Consider the following 21,807-nt stretch of genomic DNA (forward strand, 5'->3'; position numbering starts at 1 on the left):
TATTATAATATAATCTCAACCTTAACAAATATTCCCAAACCTGAGAATTTACTTGCTTAGGTAATATAATAAAACCCTGGTGCACATGCTTAGTTAGACCCTTTGATGTGGTGGTGTTGGAATTTGAACTGTATTTTTACTTTGCTCAGCATGTTCACTTTTAAAAGCTGACTTCATTTCTTCCATTGCTCCTCTCTCCCTTCCTCTCTTAAATTTATGGCGAGCCCTAGACAAAATTAGGAAGGAGCGGGGTTTTCGACATCTTCCACCAGCCCTTTTTGAGCCCCTGATTTCTCAGTTCTTTCCTGAGAAGTACCTCTGTTTTCCTCTCATTAACCTCTACATTACTTGCAGTCCTGCCCTCTCTTGTACCAGAGTTCTGGGCCTTTCCTGAAATATGCTTTTATCTCTTCCCTTTGTCCCTCAAGCCCCTCATGCTCTTTTACTGTAATCCTCAGTTGATGTTATCCCTCTCAGGAAACTGAGTATACTTTAACAGGCATGGTCTGGAAACAGTGCCCAATATGTAAGTGTTGGGGATTTGAGGGTACTGTGTGGCAGGCCAGTGGGAAAACTGGCTCTTTGACATCCCTCAAACTATGGTGTTCATTTGTTCACTTGTTCTTTCATTCTGTTTGATAGAATTTATTCTTTCAGCCAACCAGCTTTATTGACATTTACTGGGTACTAGGCTCTCTCCTAAGTACAGGGAGGAGGGACTTGAAAAAAGTGTTAAACACTTGCCTTCTAGGAGTTTTCCATTTAAGTGAAGTTAAACATGGCACCCAACTACTAAAAATAATTGCAACAGAAGGCAGCATAAGATAAATACTCGAGAGTGACATGGACTTGGCTATCGTGCGTTATAATCCCCTGAGGAGCTTTTTAAAAATAGGAATTCATGGGCCCCACCTTCTGAGAGACAGAATGTGGCAAAGTAGAAGAGGGCGTTTTTCAGTTTGGGGAAAAACTGGTAAATCAGCACATAGCTGGGGTGAGCCCACATGCTAGCCTAGAAGAGGGGAGGCTGGGTTGGAAATAGACTGTCAGGTCCCCATTTTCCCACACCTCATTTGAGCATTCTTTTGGGCAGTCACTTACAGCGCCCCTCTGTGAATCATGTTTGATGCCCTTCCCTCCATGCTCACCTGGTCTGAAGGCAAGAGGCCAGAAATTGCGTGGCTTCTGAAGCTGGTCAGGCTCCTCATATGTCTGTCATAGAGGCAGGGGGCCCAGATTTGCACTGCCTGGCTCACTTTAAAACCCTTTCAGACAGAATTGTGTTATCTTCTTTTTCCCTGTGGGCTACCTGGTGCATTACTGAATGCATTAGCTCGTTCATTCCTGCTCCTATTCATCCCAAATGCGACTGCTTGCACCGCTGCTGTTTTCATGCGTCAGATTTCAGGACTCAGATCACTAGTGTGTGCTTATTTATTTATCATTTTTCATATCCTTTTAAAAAATCCAAGACACTTTTTAGGTATCTAGTAGTTTTGCCCTGAGACAGTGTTATCTTCCATGAGAATTTGTTCTCTATGTTTAGGGTGTGTGTGTGTGTGTGTGTGTGTGTGTGTGTGAATTAGATCTTTTTAAAAAACTCCTGTAGAACAAGCAATGTAAAGCCTTTTTTTTTTTTTTTTAGGGTGATACCATTTTTTAGGAGGAATCTGAGGCTTAGAAGCTTCCAGGTACTTATCTAGTCACCCCTATCTATTCAGTTAGTGTTCTCCTGACTTACAGGTTCTAGTTCATGCACTGATCACTAAGTATCAATTCAGGTGTTGGTATAAACAGCATGGTTCAGGGGCACCTAGGTGGCTCAGTTGGTTAAACATCGACTTCAGCTCAGGTCATGATCTTAAGTTTGTGAGTCTGAGCTTTGTGACGGGCTCTGTGCTGACAGCTCAGAGCCTGGAGCCTGCTTCAGGTTCTCCCTCGCTCTCTGCCCCTCCCCCGCTCATGCTCTGTCTCTCTCTCTCTCTCTCTCTCTCTCTCTCAAAAATAAATGAAAATGTTAAAAAATTAAAAAAAAAATAAGAAACAGCATGGTTCATATTTAAACTCTTATTTAAACCCTAATAGTTTATTTTCTTTTTTAAACTTAAATTTTATTTTATTTTATTTTTACAATTTATTTATTTAAATTCAAGTTAGTTAACATACAGTGTAGTATTGGTTTCAGGAGTAGAACCCAGTGATTCATTACGTATATATAATACCCAGCGCTCATCCCAACAAGTGCCCTCCTTAATGCCCATCACCCATTTGGCCCAACCCCTCACCCACGTCCCCTCCAGCAACCCTCAGTTTGTTCTCTGTATTTCAGCATCTCTTATGGTTTTCCTCCCTCTCTCTTTTGTGTCTTATTTTTCTCTTATTTTTTTATTATTAATTTATTTTTTTGTATTTTTCATTTACATCCAAGTTAGTTAGCATATAGTGCAATAATGATTTCAGGAGTAGAATCCAGTGATTCATCCCCTACATATAACACCTAGTGCTCACCCCAACATGTGTCCTCCTTAATGCTCCTCACCTGTTTAGCCCATCCTCCCACCCCAAACCCCTCCAACAACCCTCAGTTTGTTCTCTGTATTTAAGAGACTCTTATCTTTTGTTCTCATCCCTGTTTTTATATTATTTTTGCTTCCCTTCTCTTATGTTCATCTGTTTTGTATCTTAAATTCCACATATGAATGAAGTCATGTGATATTTGTCTTTCTGTGACTAGTTTCACTTACCATAATACCTTGTAGTTCCATCCACATAGTTGCAAATGGCAAGATTTCATTCTTTTCGATTGCTGAGTAATATTCCATTTTGTGTGTGTATATGTGTGTGTGTGTGTATGCACACATACACACACACACACACCATATCTTCTTTATCCATTCATCTGTTGATGGACATTTGGGCTCTTTCCATACTTTGGCTGTTGTCGATAGCACTGCTGTAAACATTGGGGTGCATGTCCCCTTCAAAACAGCATACCTGTATCCTTTGGATAAATACCTAGTAGTGCAATTGCTGGGTCATAGCATAGTTCTATTTTTAACTTTTTGAAGGACCTCCATACTGTTCTCCAGAGTGGCTGCACCAGTTCGCATTCCCACCTGCAGTGTAAAAGGTTTCCTCTTTCTCCTCATCCTTGCCAACATTTGTTGTTGCCTGAGTTGTTAATGTTAGCCATTCTGACAGGTGTGGAGTGGTATCTCATTGTGGTTTTGATTTGTATTTCCCTGATGATGAGTGATATTGAACATCTTTTCATGTGTTTATTAGGCATCTGGATGTGTTCTTTGCAAGTGTCTATTCATGTCTTTTACCCATTTCTTCACTTTTTTTTTTTTGATTTTTGGGTGCTGAGTTTGGTAAGTTCTTTATAGATTTTAAATACTAACCCCTTATCTGATATTAGAAGATACTGCAAATATCTTCTCCCTTTCTGTTGGTTGCCTTTTAGTTTTGCTAATTGTTTCCTTCGCTGTGCAGAAGCTTTTTATCTTGATGTGGTCCCAATAGTTCATTTTTGCATTTGTTTCTCTTGCCTCTGGAGATATATTGAGTAAGAAGTTGTTCTGGCTGAGGTCAAAGAGGTTTTTGTCTGCTTTCTCCTCTAGGATTTTGATGGCTTTCTGTCTTACATTTAGGTCTTACATCCATTTTGAGTTTATTTCTTTGTCTGGTGTAAGAAAGTGGTCTAGGTTCATTCTTCTACATTCTTCTACATGGCACTGTCCAGTTTTCCCAACACCTTCAGTTTGCTGAAGAGACTGTCTTGGTTAGCCCATTCATTCTTTAGTAGGATGGTCTTTAGTCTCCAATAATTTGTTGTCTTTCCAAATTTTTTTCTTGTGGTTGATTACAAGTTTCATAGCGTTGTAGTCTGAAAATATGCATGGTATGATCTCGATCTTTTTGTACTTGTTGAGGGCTGATTTGTGTCCCAGTATGTGATCTATTCTGGAGAATGTTCCATGTGCACTGGAGAAGAATGTATATTCCACTGCTTTAGGATGAAATGTTCTGAATATATCTGTTAAATCCATCTGGTCCAGTGTGTCATTCAAAGCTGTTGTTTCTTTGTTGATTTTCTGCTTAGATGATATGTCCATTGCTGTAAGTGGGGTGTTGAAGTCCCCTACTATTATGGTATTATTATCAATGAGTTTCTTTATGTTCATGATTAATTGATTTATATATTTGCGTGTTTCCACGTTGAGGGCATAAATGTTTATAATTGTTAGGTCTTGGTGGACGTACCCCTTAATTATGATATAATGCCCTTCTTCATCTCTTGTTACGGTCTTTATTTTAAAATCTAGATTGTCTGATATAGGTATGGCTACTCGAGCTTTCTTTTGGTGACCATTAGCATGATAGATGGTCCTCCATCCCCTTACTTTCAATCTGAAGGTGTCTTTATGTCTAAAATTGGTTTCTTATAAATATCATATAGATGGATTTTATTTTCTTTTCCATTCTGATACCCTATGCCTTTTGATTGGAGCATGTATTCCATTAACATTTAGAGTGAGTACTGGAAGATAGGTTTTATTGCTATTGTGTTGTCTGTAGAGTTGGAGTTTCTGGTGGTATTCTCTGGTCCTTTCTAGTCTTTGATGCTTTGGGTCTTTTTTTGTTTTGTGTCATTTTTTTCTCCCCTCAGAGAGTCCCCCTTAAAATTTCTTGCAGGGCTGGTTTAGAGGTCATGAACTCCTTTAGTTTTTGTTGTCTGGGAAACTCTTTATCTCTCCTTCTATTTTGAATGACAGCCTTGCCAGATAAAAAATTCTTGGCCGCATATTTTTCTGATTCAGCACATTGAATATATCCTGCCACTCCTTTCTGGCCTGCCAGTTCTATGGATAGGTCTGCTGCGAACCTGATCTGTCTTCCTTTATAGGTTAAGACTTTTTTCCCTTGCTGCTTTCATGATTCTTTCCTTGCCTGAGTATTTTGTGAATTTGACTATGATATGCCTTGATTGTCAGTTTTGTTGAATCTAATGGGAGTTCTCTGTGTTTCTTGGATTTTGATGTCTGTGTCTTTCCACAAATGAGGAAAGGTTTCCGCTATAATTTGCTCACATAAAAACCTTCTACCCCTTTTTCTGTCTCTTCATCTCCTTGGACTCCTATGATTCAGATGTTATTCCTTTGTAATAAGTCACTGAGTTCTCTAATTCTTATAATGTGCTCCTTTGCATTAGTTTCCCTCTTTTTTACTGCTTCATTATTCTCTACAAGTTTATCTTCTATATCCCCCCCCATTCTCTTGAAAAAGAAGAAAGGCTAAAATGGATTTAATATCAATCATAGTGACATGAAGCTTCCATAAAATCTCCAAAATACAGGGTTCAGGGAACTTCTGGGCAGGTGAACACATCCACATTGACACCCCAAATACACGGGGACAGAAGCTCTTGTGCTTAGGACCCTCCCAGACCTCACCCTATATATCTCTTCATCTGGCTGTTCATTGGTATCCTTCATCATATATCCTTTAATTAACTGGTAAACATAAATGTTTCTCCAAGTTCTGTGAGCTACTCTAGCAAATTAATCAAACCCAAGGAAGGGGTGGTTAGAACTTACAGTCTATAGCCAATTGATCAGAAACACAGGTGATAGATAACCTGGTCTTGTGACTGGCATCTGAAGGTGGTAGGAGGAATGGGGGAAGATACTTATGGGACCGAGCCCTTAAACTGTGGGATCTGACACTGTCTTCAGGTAGAGGTGTCAGAACTGAGTTGAGTTCTTGGATACCCTGCTGGGTGTACAAGAATTGCTTGTTGGTGTGGGTAAAAACCTCCACACATTTGGTGACTAGAGTGCCAGAAGTGAGGTATTCTCTGAAAAGGTAAAAAAGACACACAGGTGACAAACAGTGGGGAAAAACTGGATTTTTCCCTACATGGGAAGGAAAATGGAGTTTTTCCATTATATATGGTCTTTAGCCTTTCTGTGCATGCAGTTATGTAAGGATGATGCTCAATTTATATACTCGTGCCAGAAATTCCCATATTTCACCTGGGAAGCATATTGGGACAGGATGTTTTCCAAAGGGAACTCTGTCCTTCATTTTATGATTAATTGGCAACTGTGTCTGAAACCATTTCTTTTGGTTAACATACCTAAGTATTGCATTGGATTGAGGTTTTAAGACATAAGTGATTTTTCACTTTCAGAAATATTTATGTTTTTAGTGTTAATCTTTTAAAAAGTATAGAAATTAGCTTATTTGGACTATTGTCACTCTGCTGAGGTGAACTGCAGAGGAACGGGAGTAAAACTAGCATTGTCTCTGGATCCCTGCCTTCTTCACGTCTACTCTTCCATCACAACCCTCAAATGTAGATATTTTAAACACACTTTGAAATCCCCTACATAGTCATTATAGAGTGGCTTGTAAGCACTATGGTGAACATGAAATTTTTACCCATTTTCTTACTGTTAGTCTTTTTGTTATACTTGCAGAAATATTTTTCTCTTTCCCTTTTTATAGTGTCCAAATAACTTCTTCCATGACAGAATCCTAGATCACTTTTTGCTGTTTATGCTGTAAAGACATGAAATTAACACATCAGATAAATTTCACACTCCCCCCCTTCCTGAGCAGATTGATGTAAATTGAATTTCACATTAATCAGACAGAGCAATATACATCTTCTATCCAGTGGAAATTTATGATTTTCACTTACTTAAGAAAAGTGCTATAGGCTTTCTATTTCTTTCACTATTTAAACATTGGTATTTTGGGAGCTTTTTCTTACCTGCATTGCTACCTGATTTATTATCCCTATTTCCTCTAAAATTTTTATTTCAAGGTTATTCTGTCTCATACTAGATAATTTATTTCCATCAAATTAAACTCCATGTATAAATGTTTATATTATCACCTATATTGTACTTTTATCACAAAAACATCAGTCTGTTAATCAAATATTGAGTACCTACATTAATACAGTAGAAGGAAGCAATTAAATACAATGAAGTCCACTATTGGCAGAGTTGTTGTTAGTGTTCATCCTGAATTTCATTATTTCAGTGGACTCTACTCTCACTAATTGGTTGTTTCATCCAATGCCTCTGACATAGGTTAAATTCTATAATACTAGAATAGTCTTTTTCAAACTAAGGGTTTTAACCCATTAATGGGACCTGAAATCAGACTCAAGATGAGCTGTTTTTTAAAGAAATGGAATGCATCAGAAATGTCAGAATGCACCTCTGGTAGTAAGGGTAAATATTGTTTGGTGAAACTTTTGTTTCATTTAGATATGTTTTTGTTTCAAACATACACATATACCTATAAACTTGTATGTTGAGCCACGGTGTAACATTTTTCTTACTGTAGGTGCCAGTCAAAAAAGATTTAAAAGTCACTTAAACATTTAACAACTCTAGAAATGTTCTCCTGACTCAGTGACTTAAGAACTTTATGATTTTTTTTTTTATGTAACGCCAAACAGTCTTTGAGGAGTGTTAAGCATTATGGATGTTCAACAGAAATGGGTATACAAATTGTATTCTAGAGAACATATTCGAGTCACTTTTACAAGATAAAATCAAGTAGGTGTCTAGATAATAGATTTTAAACCTCAAAACTGACCCCTGATGCAATATAATAAGTTCCAAACTCTATAGCTTACTTATTCAGGGACAGTAATTATCCACTTATAGTGCTCAGAGACCTCCATGCTTGAATTCTCAAATGGCTGTCAGAAAAATGTCTCTTAATGGAGATCCCCTTTGGGAAGGGAGTGTAGCAAGCATTACCCAACTCCACTCAGTGATGTCTCCTAATGTCATGAAGTATCTGGGAATCAAAAAAAGGTCTTCCTTACAAAGAGAATTAACCAGACTCATTACTAGACTCTGAATGAGTTCCATGAGGGCAAGTGCCTTATCTCTGACACGTCTTTCACACTTGTCTAGTGTTTAGCAAGGCAGTGTTTCATTCATTCAGTTTAAGCATTTGGTAAATGAATCCTTCTCTTTAGAGATCCTGTGTCTGATCAAGTTCTTTCCTAAGATCCACCCTCCTGGTTTCATACTGACTTTTGTAAGTCTTATACTTAATTTGTTATTGACAGTTCACTTGTTAAATCTTGTTCCATTCCCTTTCTCCCAAACCTGTCTTCATTTGCAAGCATGGCTGAAATCTCCCTCATGCATTCATCTTTTTAAAAGTAGTTATTTAGGGGCTCCTGGGCGGCCCAGTCAGTTAAGCGTTCAACTCTTGATTTCGGTTGAGGTCATGATCTAACGGTTCATGAGTTCAAGCACCGAGTCAGGCTCACGCTCACAGCACAGAGCCTGCTTGGGATCCTCTCTCTCTCCCTCTCTCTCTCTGCCCCTCTCCCACTCACTTGCACGTGTGGTCTCTCTGTCTCTCTCAAAGTAAGTAAACTTAAAAAAAATAAATGTAGTTCTTTATATGCCTGTTCTCTTTGCTCCCTTTTACTATTTTATGGTAATTTAGAAAATGTAGTATGTCTTTGTGACATGATAGAATTCCTTCTTCTGAGGTAATGTCTTATGGTACTAATGCCCTCTACTAGCAGACCTTTTGCACCAGGGAATTTGATAAAGTGATTCCATTTTAGCTTAAATCAAAGGATAAGCTGGAGGTAAGATGGAGTATTTCTGGGACTCCTTTAGACTTGTCTCATTTATATTATCAACTAACAAGCGATAAATGGCTTCTTTTTTTTAACGGAAGAACTTTGTTGCTTAGAAAACAACAACTGGCCACTGAATATAACCGGAAACAAGTTCTCCGACACCACTTTACAGAATGGCAGCATTGGCATCGTGCAGAGATCCTAAAGAGAGAGCTGGCGCAAACTAAGAAGGAAACCAGGAAGAGAATGAATGAGCTGCTGATGGCAGCATCACTAGGGAAACTCAGTGCAAATGGGTCACCTGGCATCAGTCTACTTGAGGAAGCAGCAGCCATGGTGGATGCACCTGTAAGAAATGGAGAGGTACAATGTTTTTCCTTTGCTTGGCCTTCTACTTATTAAACACTGGCATCTGAGCTCTGCACTTGTATAGCCTAGGATATATTAGCCACTGTCAGATTGCCTTGACTGGGCTATCTAAAAGATGAGAGCTGTTTATAGTACACAAAGGTTACCTTTCAGTCAGTGTTTATTTTCTTGAGCTGAATCTTGTTTTTATATATCACATATAAACTTTGGTATAGTTGAGACTCGGTAGGGACATAATATAGAGAGGGAATTTACAATAAATGAAAGACTCTTTCACAAATAGATAAAGATTGTTTATACCTTTTGAATTCCTCTTACTTGATCATCAGACATTTCCTTTCTAACTGAGCTTATGACATATGTATATATGTATATGGAATTTTAAAGTTTTTGTCTAATAAGAAAGTCATATGTTAATTATTGTCATTTGATAGGAGAAAATGAGAGAGGAAAAAGAAAAGTAGCCTATAATTCCATCATCTGGAGATAACCACCAGTAACATATTGAAATACAGCCATATAGTCTTTTCTCTATTCATGCATATGTAAATTTTTCTCTTTAATATTTATATAACTTAACGTTTCTTCAAGTGACTGAAGATATCTAGTTTTTCATAATACAGAGAAAGTAAGGCCATTTTTTTCCTTCTTAATAACTATATCACTATGCTGTTTTTCTAAAAAAATAATTCATAATTTTATACTATAACATGTGAATTTTCTATGCCACTAAATCTACTTCTGCAACAGTAGTTCTCAACTGAGAGTAAACCACAGATGAGACCTGTTAAATCAGAATTTCTGGTTGTTGGGTGCCTGTATTTTTTTTAAGTTTCACAAATGACCCTGATGAATACCCCTTGGTGAAGCACTACCATTCTGTACCATCATTTTGTAATGGCTGTGGATACTCTATCGTGAACCCTAAGCTAGGATATGTTTACCTTTTTCTCTATTGCCGGACATTTAAGTTGTTTCCAGTTTGACGCTATTGCAAACAGTTCTTCAGTGCTTCAGTGAACATCATGGTAATGAAATCTTTGCACGCATCCATTTTTACTGAAATGCTTTGTACTTAGGATAAATACGTAAAAATAGAATGCCCATTTGAAGACTTACCAAATTGCCCTTCCACAAAGGTTGTGCCAAAGAAATGCCTATTTTCCTGTCTAATAACACATTTTTCATTTTTGCTAAGTTGATAGGTAAAATATTTTTATCTTATTATTGCTTCAACATTTGCATTTTTTTATTAGTGAGGTTAAATATTTTCTTAATGAGCTTTCTTTTTTTATTTTATTTACATCCATATTGGTTAGCATATAGTGCAACAATGATTTCAGGAGTAGATTCCTTAATGCCCCTTACCCATTTAGCCTGTCTGCCCTCCCACAACCCCTCCAGTAACCCTCTGTTTGTTTTCCATATCTAAGAGTCTCTTGTGTTTTGTCCTCCTCCCTGTTTTTATATTATTTTTGCTTCCCTTCCCTTGTGTTCATCTGTCCTGTGTCTTACAGTTCTCATATAAGTGAAGTCATATTATATTTGTCTTTCTCTGACTAATTTTGCTTAGCATAATACCCTCTAGTTCCATCATGTAGTTGTGAATGGCAAGATTTCATTCTTTTTGACTGCTGAGTAATACTCCATTGTATATATATACCACATCTTCTTCATCCATTCATCCATCGATGGATATTTGGGCTCTTTCCATACTTTGGCTAATGTTGATAGTGCTGCTATAAACGTGGGGGTGCATGTGCCCCTTCAAAACAGCATACCTGTATCCCTTAGATAAATACCTAATAGTGCAATTGCTGGGTCATAGGGTAGTTCTATTTTTAATTTTTTGAGGAACCTCCCTACTGTTCTCCAGAGTGGCTGCACCAGTTTGCATTCCCACGAGCAGTGCAAAAGAGCTCTTTTTCCGCATCCTCACCAACATCTGTTGTTGCCTGAGTTGTTTGGACAGGTGTGAAGTGGTATCTCATTGTGGTTTTGATTTGTATCTCCCTGGTGATGAGTGATGTTGAGCATTTCTTCCTGTGTTGGTTGACCATCTGGATGTCTTCTTTGGAGAAGTGTCTATTCATGTCTTTTGCCCATTTCTTCACTGGATTATTTGTTTTTTGGGTGTTGAGTTTGGTAAGTTCTTTATAGATTTTGGATACTAACCCTTTATCTGATAGGTCATTTGCAAATATCTTCTCCCTTTCCATCAGTTGCCTTTTAGTTTTGCTGATTGTTTCCTTTGCTGTGCAGAAGCTTTTTATTTTGACGAGGTCCCAATAGTTCATTTTTGCTTTTGTTTCCCTTGCCTCTGGAGACGTGTTGAGTAAGAAGTTGCTGCGGCCAAAGTCAAAGAGGTTTTTGCCTGCTTTCTCCTCGAGGATTTTGATGACTTCCTGTCTTACATTGAGGTCTTTCATCCATTTTGAGTTTATTTTTGTGTATGGTGTTAGAAAGTGGTCCAGGTTCATTCTTCTGCCTGTCGCTGTCCGGTTTTCCCAGCACCACTTGCTGAAGAGACTGTCTTTATTCCATTGGATATTCTTTCCTGCTTTGTCAAAGATTAGTTGGCCATACGTTTGTGGGCCCATTTCTGGGTTCTCTCTATTCTGTTCCATTGATCTGAGTGTCTGTTTTTGTGTCAGTATCATACTGTCTTGATGATTACAGCTTTGTAATACAGCTTGAAGTCTGGGATTGTGATGCTTCCTGCTTTGGTTTTCTTTTTCAAGATTGCTTTGGCTATTCGGGGTCTTTTCTGGTTCCATACAAATTTTGGGATTGTTTGTTCTAGCTCTGTGAAGAATGCTGGTGTTATTTTGATAAGGATTGCATTGAATATGTAGATTGCTTTGGTTAGTACACATTTTAACAATATTTGTTCTTCCTATGTAGGAACATAGAATGTTTTTCCATTTTTTGTGTCTTCTTCAGTTTCTTTCATAACCTTTCTATATTTTTAAGTGTATCAATTTTTCACCTCTTTGGTTAGGTTTATTCCTAGGTATTTTATGGTTTTTGGTGCAATTGGAAATGGGATCAATTCCTTGATTTCTCTTTCTGTTGCTTCATTATTGGTGAATAGGAATGCAACCGTTTTCTGGGCACTGATTTTATATCCTGCAACTTTGCTGAATTCATGGATCAGTTCTAGCAGTTTTTTGATGGAATCTTTTGGGTTTTCCATATAGAGTATCATGTCATCTGCGAAGAGTGAAAGTTTGACCTCCTCCTGGCTGATTTGGATGCCTTTTATTTCTTTATGTTGTCTGATTGCTGAGGCTAAGACTTCCAATACTATGTTGAATAACAGTGGTGAGAGTGGACATCCCTGTCTTGTTCCTGACCTTAGAGCTGAAACCTAAAAACTGAGAGCTTTCCCCCACTGAGGATGATATTAGCATTGGGTCTTTCGTATATGGCTTTTATGATCTCGAGGTATGCTCCTTCTATCCCTACTTTCTTGAGGTTTTTTATTAAGAAAGGATGCTGTATTTTGTCAAATGTTTTCTCTGCATCTATTGAGAGGATCATATGGTTCTTGTCCTTTTTTTATTGATGTGATGAATCACGTTAATTGTTTTTGCGGATATTGAACCAGCCCTGCATCCCAGGTATAAATCCCGCTTGGTCATGGTGAATAATTTTCTTAATGTATTGTTGGATCTGGTTGGCTAATATCTTGTTGAGGATTTTTGCATCCATGTTCATCAGGGAAACTGGTTCATAGTTCTCCTTTTTAGTGTGGTCTCTGTCTGGTTTGGAATCAAGGTAATGCTGGCTTCATAGAAAGGGTTTGGAAGTTTTCCTTCCATTTCTATTTTTTGGAACAGCTTCAAGAGAATAGGTATTAACTCTTCCTTAAATGTTTGGTAGAATTCCCCTGGAAAGCCATCTGGCCCTGGACTCTTGTTTTTTGGGGTTAAATATTTTTTGTAATGACTATATATATATATATATATGTGTGTGTGTGTGTGTGTGTGTGTGTGTGTGTGAAAATGGATATAGATATTTAGTGACTTGTCTCTTCATGTCATTATACTTTTTTTTGCTTGATTATATATATTTTTCTTATTTGTAGAGCTCTTTCTATTAGACTATTGATGCTTTTATTATGACGTATTTTGCAAAATTGTTTCATTTTTTTTTGTCCTTTTGGGTAAGTTTTGGTGTTTGGTACTATACAGAGTTAAGTTTTTATAGATTTTTGTCTTTCATAATTATACTTGTCATATTTGAAAAGCCCTTTGGGGAAGGTCCCCTGCCACCTCACCTTCACCCCAAACCCCTCCAATCTTTCACATAACACTGTTGAGCACTTAACTCAGACATGTAAAATAAACTGGGCACTAAAGGGGCCCCAGTCTTGCTTTTTACCCTGATTTCTGCCAGTACGTAGGCTGGTTTTAATTTAAACCTAGTCTCTTAGCAAAGGGCTATCATGAGGATGCTTATTGGGACTTATGTAACATTTTGGTCCCTTCCCCTAGGCAATTTATCAACCTTTATGTCAGCTAGATAATTTTACTTCCATTGAGACCCAAGAGAGTCCTCTATCTTAAGAAATAGCTGTGTGGAACCTTTTACTTTACAAAGTTACACTGTTGTTATCTTTAAATTTAGAAAAGACAACAAAGTATTTTTTATTTTCATAAAACAGAAAAGTTACTATGTCTAATTTTCTTACTATATGTAAGATATAAAAAGAAATAAAAGCCTTTAAATCTCTGAAATCAACTCTGAAAAAGATATTCTTAAAAGAATATTATAAAAAATAAAGCAAGTGGAAATAAAAGGATATAATACTCTGTAGGTTATTAGGTAAACCCTAACTTTTTCCACAGTGTAGAATATAACACAAATAAAATATAAAATCTTTAGTAAGATGCTCAGTAATAACACAATTAAAGGGACTAATGTACCACAGATGCATACATTATACCTTGAAATTTTTCAAAATTATCAGCTTATAGATGAATTTCGCTAATTACACCAGCCTGTTCAGTCCTGTTTCACCAAATACAGCAAGTACCGTTAAGCTTTCTTTCATTCTTTTATTTTTACCTTGAAAAGTTACTGTGATCCAAATGAAATTTTGCTGTACCCAAGGCTTTTACAGTCTTGCTGGGTTAATAATGCACCATTATCACAAAGTTTAAAAGGGCCTAAAACGTATACCCTGCTTGATGCTAAATTACGTAAGCAGATGTTCTCGCAAATAAATATCCATTGACATTTCTGAAATAGAAGGTTATTTTTTAGTCTTTAACATGTCAGAGTTTCCATATACCATATTTTTCACTTTAGCTGAGTCTATAGGAAATATTTCCATCATCGTGAAAAATATTTAGTATGGTACCCTCTAGCTAAAAGCTTCTAAGATATAAGATAGTTCATAGTATTTTTCTCCCTGTATCTTTGCAGATGGCAGAATCAAAAACTGGTCAGACCTTAGGACACAGAACCTAGAAGAGACATTTTAACTATGTGTTATTTTGGTCAGGATTAGTTTTTCTGATTAAGAATTCTGTTTCCTCCCCCTCTATATAGAACTTATATGAACGAATAATAAGTATGATATCTCAGTCTGTTGAATGAGGTCTGTTATATGATAAAGCTTTAACTCATATGCTAAAATATTGTATTATCGGGGCGCCTGGGTGGCGCAGTCGGTTAAGCGTCCGACTTCAGCCAGGTCACAATCTCGCAGTCCTTGAGTTCGAGCCCCGCGTCGGGCTCTGGGCTGATGGCTCAGAGCCTGGAGCCTGTTTCCGATTCTGTGTCTCCCTCTCTCTCTGCCCCTCCCCCGTTCATGCTTTGTCTCTCTCTGTCCCAAAAATAAATAAACGTTGAAAAAAAATTTAAAAAAAATAAATAAAAAATAAAATATTGTATTATCGATAATAGTATTATATAATGCAGATATTTGCCCAGTGGTCATGGGCTTGCAAATATTTCCCACAGATAGTCTGGGAATAGTTGGAGACTATAAACTTTAATCCAGACTTTGATTCTGAAAATGAATGAATGAATAGGTGAATAAATAACATACATATATACCCTGTAATTAATTTATTTGTGGCAAGAGGGGCATTGAGAGAACAGAGCTATTATTCATTTGTAAAGGTATTTGCTAGTTTTCAAACATTCTTTTTTATTTAATTTTTTTCCAAAAGTTTATTTCTTTATTTTTTAGAGAGAGAGAGAGCACAAGTGGGGGAGAGACAGAGACAGGGAGACACAGAATCCGAAGCAGGCTCCAGGCTCCGAGCTGTCAGCACAGAGCCCCACGCGGGCTCAGACTCATGAACCACGAGATCATGACCTGAGCCAAAGTCGGATGCTCAACCGACTGAGCTACCCAGGTGCCCCAGTTTTCAAACATTCTTGACAGAGAGTATATCCTTTGCCACAAAATTCAGAGTTAATTCATGCAGATTAAAATTCCTGTAATATATATCTGGAATAATCCTGCCTAATTGACAAATGAACTATCCAAATTAGAAATTTCTAAGAGCACAGTTTTCTTATTGTAAATGTCCTGGCCCACGGCAATGGTTTGTACAACTGTAGCCACTCGCCCACCTAGTTTCCATGGTGAGCAGCAGTGCACATTCTGAGAACAGCTCACAGATCTACGGCTGGTAGCCTCTGAGATAGCCAGGCCAAGAGCACAGGGCAGTTGTGCCATTGAACCAAACAAGGCTGACTAGATGAGGTTGGATCTCTTCAACATAGTCCTTTAAATAGCTGAACTGTAACATGCTCCTTCTTTCTCAGGTGACTGGTGGGCCACCTTTGTGGGAAAAGCCTCCCTCAGGGAGCAGTGATTGCATGCCCAGCCCCCACCTAGGAAGACCAACAAAGAGCAGCTTGCATTTTCCCTTCCAGCATGTCCCTTTGAACACATATGACAATAAGCAGCACGAGACCCAGGATGTTGAGCCGTCCCAACAGCCTGGCAGCAACAAGATCATCAGAACCACCAGCCAGAAAGCAGAATCCATGTGCATGGGTCATTTCCATAACCGCCATGTCTTCCAGCAACAATTGATTGAAAAGCAAAAGAAGAAACTTCAGGAACAGCAGAAAACAATTCTACAGCTGAAGGAAAGCCAGCGGTTAGCAGAGGCTCGGTGGGCAGCAGAGAGGGCTGCAGCAGTCACAGATGCACAGAGCTGCCAGCTGTCAAACCCCAGAGGAAAAGAACCTAAAAGAACCTGCCAGGTGCTTCCAAAGTATGTCCATTATATCAGAACACTCTTTGGACTCATGATTTGGGTTTTTTCACCTAGTGTTTGAGAGGCCCCTGAACTTCTTTGACCAGCTTCCAGACTCCATGATCTCTCCCTTTCTTTTGTTGTGTACTCTCAAAAGAAAGAAGCCCCTTTCTCATAGATATTTCAGGCCACTAGCAACCTATGAGTTATATAGTTAGCATTTGTGTTGTGGCTATCTTTGTCTGAGGAGCCCTGTTGCTATACCAGTAAAAGAGAATAATGCTTCCTTGCTTACTCTAACTTGATTTCTGGGTTTCTGATTATGTTTAGTCCTGAGAAGCCAGGTTGGACAATATCAGGTGCAAATGGAGCATCCCCTGGACTGGCTAAATACCTAGGTTAAATGTGTAGTTGGTTTGGATAAAAGTAAACATCTTTGAGCCTGAAATAAGAATCCAGATTTCTCAAAAGTGGTTTCAGACATGCTTGTGACATACTCAATACATGTGATAAATGGTAGGATAAGAAGTGGGTGATAGATACCTATTGATTTGAAGCCCTGGGATGGGAGTCTGAGCACCTGACTCACCTTGCAGACTGAGGACAGTCATTCAACCTTCCCATGCCTCCTCACACCAATTTATCGAGTGGGTATAATATGCAGTTATCTTAGAGAGTAAAGATTAATGAATATTTGTGAAATGCTTTGAGTTCCTCAGGCTCAAGAGTTTTGAACAATGCTGGTTATTGGTCTGAATTCTTTCCTTTTTTTTTTTTTTTTTTTTTTTTAACCCCCAGCTCGCCTGTTGCTTCCCCTGGAACTGATGGTAGTAGAAGTGACTCCCAAAATTCTCTCTCTGGAGCCAGAAGGAACCCAAGGCAGCTGATGGCACCCCACCCCATACTGAAAGGCAGGGCGGTCTTGGTGGTGGTCTGGTGGGAGTTATCTTCCTTCCTGAAATAGGATATGCTGGGACTGAATCCCAGCAACTCCTGGGTTTTGAGACTTGGCAGAACCTGGTCAAAGATGTGAGGAGACCAGTGCACCAGAGAGTTCCACGGCTTTTTTCCTGCCCCTTCTGCCAAACTTTTTGGCCTTCCCAACCAATACAAAAAGAACAAAAACAAACTGAAAGATGCATCATCTTTCTGTAATATGAGATTTGGACTGTGGGAAAAAAATGGGACAGTTACACTAATGAGAAAACTCTGAGTAACTGCTAACAACAAACACTGATAAAGATCACCTGACATTATACTTTGTTAACCTTAAAATATTGATCCATTTACAGCAATCCACATCAAGTTACTACATCATCTTATAATGAGTTGTACCTTGATGGTGATAATAACATTTTGATGCATGTGGTAATCATTATTTAAACCAAATAATGCTATGAGAAGAAAAGCATTCTCCACCTAGTGAATCTGCTAATTGTTTTTACTGAATACTCAGTCATGCACTGTATATGTTTGTATATAGAGGTAGGCACATTAGCAGTTCAGTTATGTTGTGGTTTGTAAATCTGATTTTTCACCTATGGCAAGATAGTTGCCCTAATAAGAAGTGACGTCACCTGAAGGCACGCTGTGCCTGAAGTCCTTCCTTTTCATGAAGAAAGTAGCAGGCTTTGCATTGACTCTTTGCCAGGACAGCAATCTATGCCATCTTTGTCTACCCCTGAGGATGGTCAGGAAATGCCTAGTTCAGTGTGCTTGTTTTTAAAAAATTATTGTTCGGATCAAGGGGTTATCATATTTTAGAACTGTAGGCTCCTTTTCAAGTAGTCTTTAATGATTCACGCTAGAAAACATGGGGAAAGCGCTTATTACCAGAGACTCTGCTCCTCAGGGCTCTTGCTTTAATCCTCTAGTCTATTTCTGCCTCCTTGAAGACAGCCTCACTGCCGCCATCTGCAGCTTTCCCACTATTCTTTTTCTAGGAAAGCAGACACTTAATATCTGTAAGAAATAGCCTGGTGAGTTTTTTGTTTATTAATTCTTGAAAGTTGGACTTTTCCTATCACGGCACAAGGAACCAAATGTAACTTGGCTGACTTAGGTGGGCAGAACTTGATACTCCTCCCACCCGTGCCCATCTTCCTGTAAAAGCCCAACTGATGACAGAGTCATATTATCAGACCATCTTGCACATTTGCTTCTTTTGGATCGATATTTAATAGACTGTCAAGCACAGGAGTCTGACACTTGAATTCACTCAGATGCCAGTTCTCTAAATGCCTAGTACAATTCCATTTTCTGCCCATCTGGATATCTATTCATGCCTTAAAACTAGATTTTAATATATTCATCGTGACCCCAAACTTCAGTTTGTTTGTTGTTGTTGTTTCACCTACAGACATACTTACATGTATGTATGTAGTATAATGACTTAGGGAAAAATAGCAGACCCAATGGGATTTGAAGACTGATTGTACTGTCAAAGTCTGTGTCAGATGTATTTAAAGTTTTCTACATTCGTTAAAGAAATGATCAAATTAAAATTCTGGTTTCTGGGGGCACCTGGGTGGCTCAGTCGGTTAAGCGCCCGACTCTTGATCTCAGGGTCATGAGTTCAAGCCCCGCGTTGGGCTCCATGCTGGGCGTGAAGCCTACTTAAAAAAGAATTCTGGTTTCTGGATTTCATTAAGAAAAGTATCATCAAGGCACATTATCTTATTTAAATCAGTAAACATTTATTCTAATAGAAAAGTAAACAAAAAAACAATTTGCAAATTGTTCATCACTGCTGAGGATAGGATTTTAGGTCTTTAACTTGTACGGGGTATATAAGTAACACATATATACTCATATATTTATAAATAGCAACTACAACTTCTATTTTATATGAATTTTTTATTTATATATTTACCAACAAATAAATAAATGTTTCTGAGATTGTAAATACTCAACCGGCAAGAAAACCCTAACAGTAACACTAAATTTTGCTATAAAATGTGGAGACATTTCTTTTGCAATGTTCCTTATATTTTTTATATCGGAGCTCTGTTACTATTTTCTAGCCATGGAAGAGAGAGCAGTTCAGCGAGCTGAACGTAGGCGGATCTTGGCAGAGAGGAAGAAAAAACAAGAAGAGGAGAAATTGGTAAATCAAGAATGAAACCCCAGGCAAGAAAAAAGATTCGTATAGGTCTTTATTTAAAAAAAAAAAAAAATGAGGCCTAGCTTGTTTAAGTGTTTTGAGACAAGAGAGCTAGGCCAACTTTAGAAATGGCTTTTTACCCACTGGCCTGAACTCTGTGAAAATTTTAGGAAAACAAAGGTAAAAAACAGAAACACCATTAGTGTAGCAGGAAGGAAATGTTATAAAAGTTGATGAGAGCCAGCAATTGGGAAGATCTGCACATTTAGATTTAGATGTCTGATCTGGTAAGCTGCAAAGGTGAGTAGTTCCTGTCATACAGAGTTGTGACCTAGACTGTCAAAAGTAAATTTTGTACCTAGCAAGAAAAAATAAATAGTTCCAACAGTTTGGGGGGGTTTTGAGTGTGAAATGAAAGAAATTTTTCCGACACTTTATAGAGTTTGGATTTAGTGTTTCACAGGTGAAAATAACTAAAAAGTAATTATTTTTTACTGAAAAAGTAATGTCCTTTTCTTGCTTAGTATCACCTTCCCAAGTAGAAGATAATTATTTTGGAGATACTTTTAAGTTACACAAGTGATCACCTATTTGTTGGATTTTCTACTTTTATCATGAAGTGTAGGCTTCTTGCAGGGACAGAGCGGGCACTTTGGTAGATACTTGACTTTCTTCAATATGAAAAATCTTATGTCCATACAAATACAGCATTCTCATTGTTTACTGACTCTAATGTTGATTAGGCCCAGTTAAAGGCCCAAGAGGAGGACCGTCAGAAGAGGGAAGCAGAAGAAAAGGAAGCTCAGCTTAAGAAAAAACAAGAAGAGAAGAGACTGCAGAAAATGGTTTGTAGCAAATGTTTGGTCAGCCATACATAGCACCTGTCTGTTAAAGCCTATTGTGTGCATTACTGTGGCCCTGTGCACACTTCTCCATCCCAGAACTTCCAACCAGAACACTCTTTTCATACCTCTACCCTTTTTTTCTACCTTAGTGAAAACCTGCTCATTCTTCAGCTTAAACAGAACTTCTTCCAGATTAGCCTTTCTTGCCTTGTACACTGTCTTCTCCACCCAAGGTTAAGTTCCCCTTAATGGACTCTGAAATGTATTTCCTTCAAAGCATTATCAGGGCTTGTAATTAAGCATATGTTTTGTGGTTGTCTTATTGATTTCAGCATCCCCAACTAAACTGAAATCTCCTTGAGAATAAAGGGAGCAGTCTGGTGCTGCTCACTGTTGTTTTGGTTAGCAGTATAGTAGGCATATAGTAGGAACTCAGCAAGTGTGTTGAATGAGTGAATAGATGAATGAACAAATAAGTGAACAAATGGAGGAAAATACACACACAAGAAATAAGAGCTGAAACTCTTACTTTCAAGATTATTAAATTCTGGTTGGAAAGATAAGGCCTAAAATTGCACACCTGTCAGACAATGTAGTCCAGCATATCCTGTCTTGTGCCTCAAAGTCCAAAGGAGATCAAGAGAGTCATACAAGGCAAGACCTATTAAGATTTGGGGGATATTATAGACCTTTTTGTAGAAAAGAGATTCAAATTGGAAATTGTATTAGTCATGATTCTACAGAGAAATGGAAGCAATAAGATATATGTATAAGGAAGAGATTTATTATGAGGAATTGGCTCACATGATTATAGAGATTGAGAAGTCCCACAGTCTGCCATCTGCAAACTGTAGACCCAGAAAAGCCAGCAATGTAATTCCAGTCTGAGTCTGAAGGCCTGAAACCAGGATAATTGATGGTATAGATTCCACATTGGGAGCAGGACAAGACCAATGTCCCCTCTCAAGCAGGCAGCCAGAAAGAAAAAAGAGGCAAATTGTTCCTTGGACAATGCCATTTGGACATTTGGGAGGACAGTCTACAAAGCCCATGGATTCAAATGCTAATCTCGTCCCAAAACACATTCACAGACACACCCCTAAATGTTTCATGTAGGCATCCTGTGGCACATTCAAGTTAACACATAAAATTAACAAGTCTACCGCTTATCAACTTGGCATCCATACATATCTTCTTAACTCACACTTGATCTCCAAATAAAGACAACAACAAGATCATAATTCTGCTTAACTTGATACAACTATCCTGCGTACAAGTGAAAGCATACTAACTCCTTCCCCAGAAGAGGAAGTAAAGTTGTTGAGTGATGTTTACTCTTCTCGTTGCTCTCCCATAACTTAAATACCGTGATGTAAAATTAAAAATACTTAAACACAATGATACAAAGTCAATACATCTTATATTACTGTTCATTGCAGAACATTTGAGAATACCTAAAAAAAACTTTTTTTACATCTATGAGTTCAGCACTAAGAGGTAACTATTTAATACCTTAGTATATTTACTTCTTTTTCTCTAAGCATCTCTCTCTTAATTGATAACCTGGGGGTGGGGGAAGGGGCGGTGCATGTAGCTTTTAAGCTCCTTTTTTGCATTTCAGAGTCT

General features: G+C 38.0%; 1 protein-coding gene across 2 annotated transcripts in view; it reads left to right on the top strand.

The window, feature by feature from the left end:
• Positions 1 to 21,807, top strand: part of CCDC191 (coiled-coil domain containing 191) — an 89,457-nt gene that overhangs the window by 37,634 nt on the left and 30,016 nt on the right. For both annotated transcript variants that reach the window (XM_047099855.1, XM_047099854.1), the window contains 5 exons: positions 8,749 to 8,998; positions 15,794 to 16,251; positions 17,032 to 17,144; positions 19,257 to 19,339; positions 20,080 to 20,181. In XM_047099855.1, the coding sequence (XP_046955811.1) occupies positions 8,749 to 8,998; positions 15,794 to 16,251; positions 17,032 to 17,144; positions 19,257 to 19,339; positions 20,080 to 20,181 (1,006 nt within the window). The remainder of the gene's footprint in view (positions 1 to 8,748; positions 8,999 to 15,793; positions 16,252 to 17,031; positions 17,145 to 19,256; positions 19,340 to 20,079; positions 20,182 to 21,807) is intronic.

This window comes from Lynx rufus, unplaced genomic scaffold (assembly GCF_022079265.1).
Source record: "Lynx rufus isolate CCGP_SWC_20201006 ecotype Redwood Valley unplaced genomic scaffold, mLynRuf1.p SCAF_5, whole genome shotgun sequence".
Taxonomy (NCBI): Eukaryota; Metazoa; Chordata; class Mammalia; order Carnivora; family Felidae; genus Lynx; species Lynx rufus.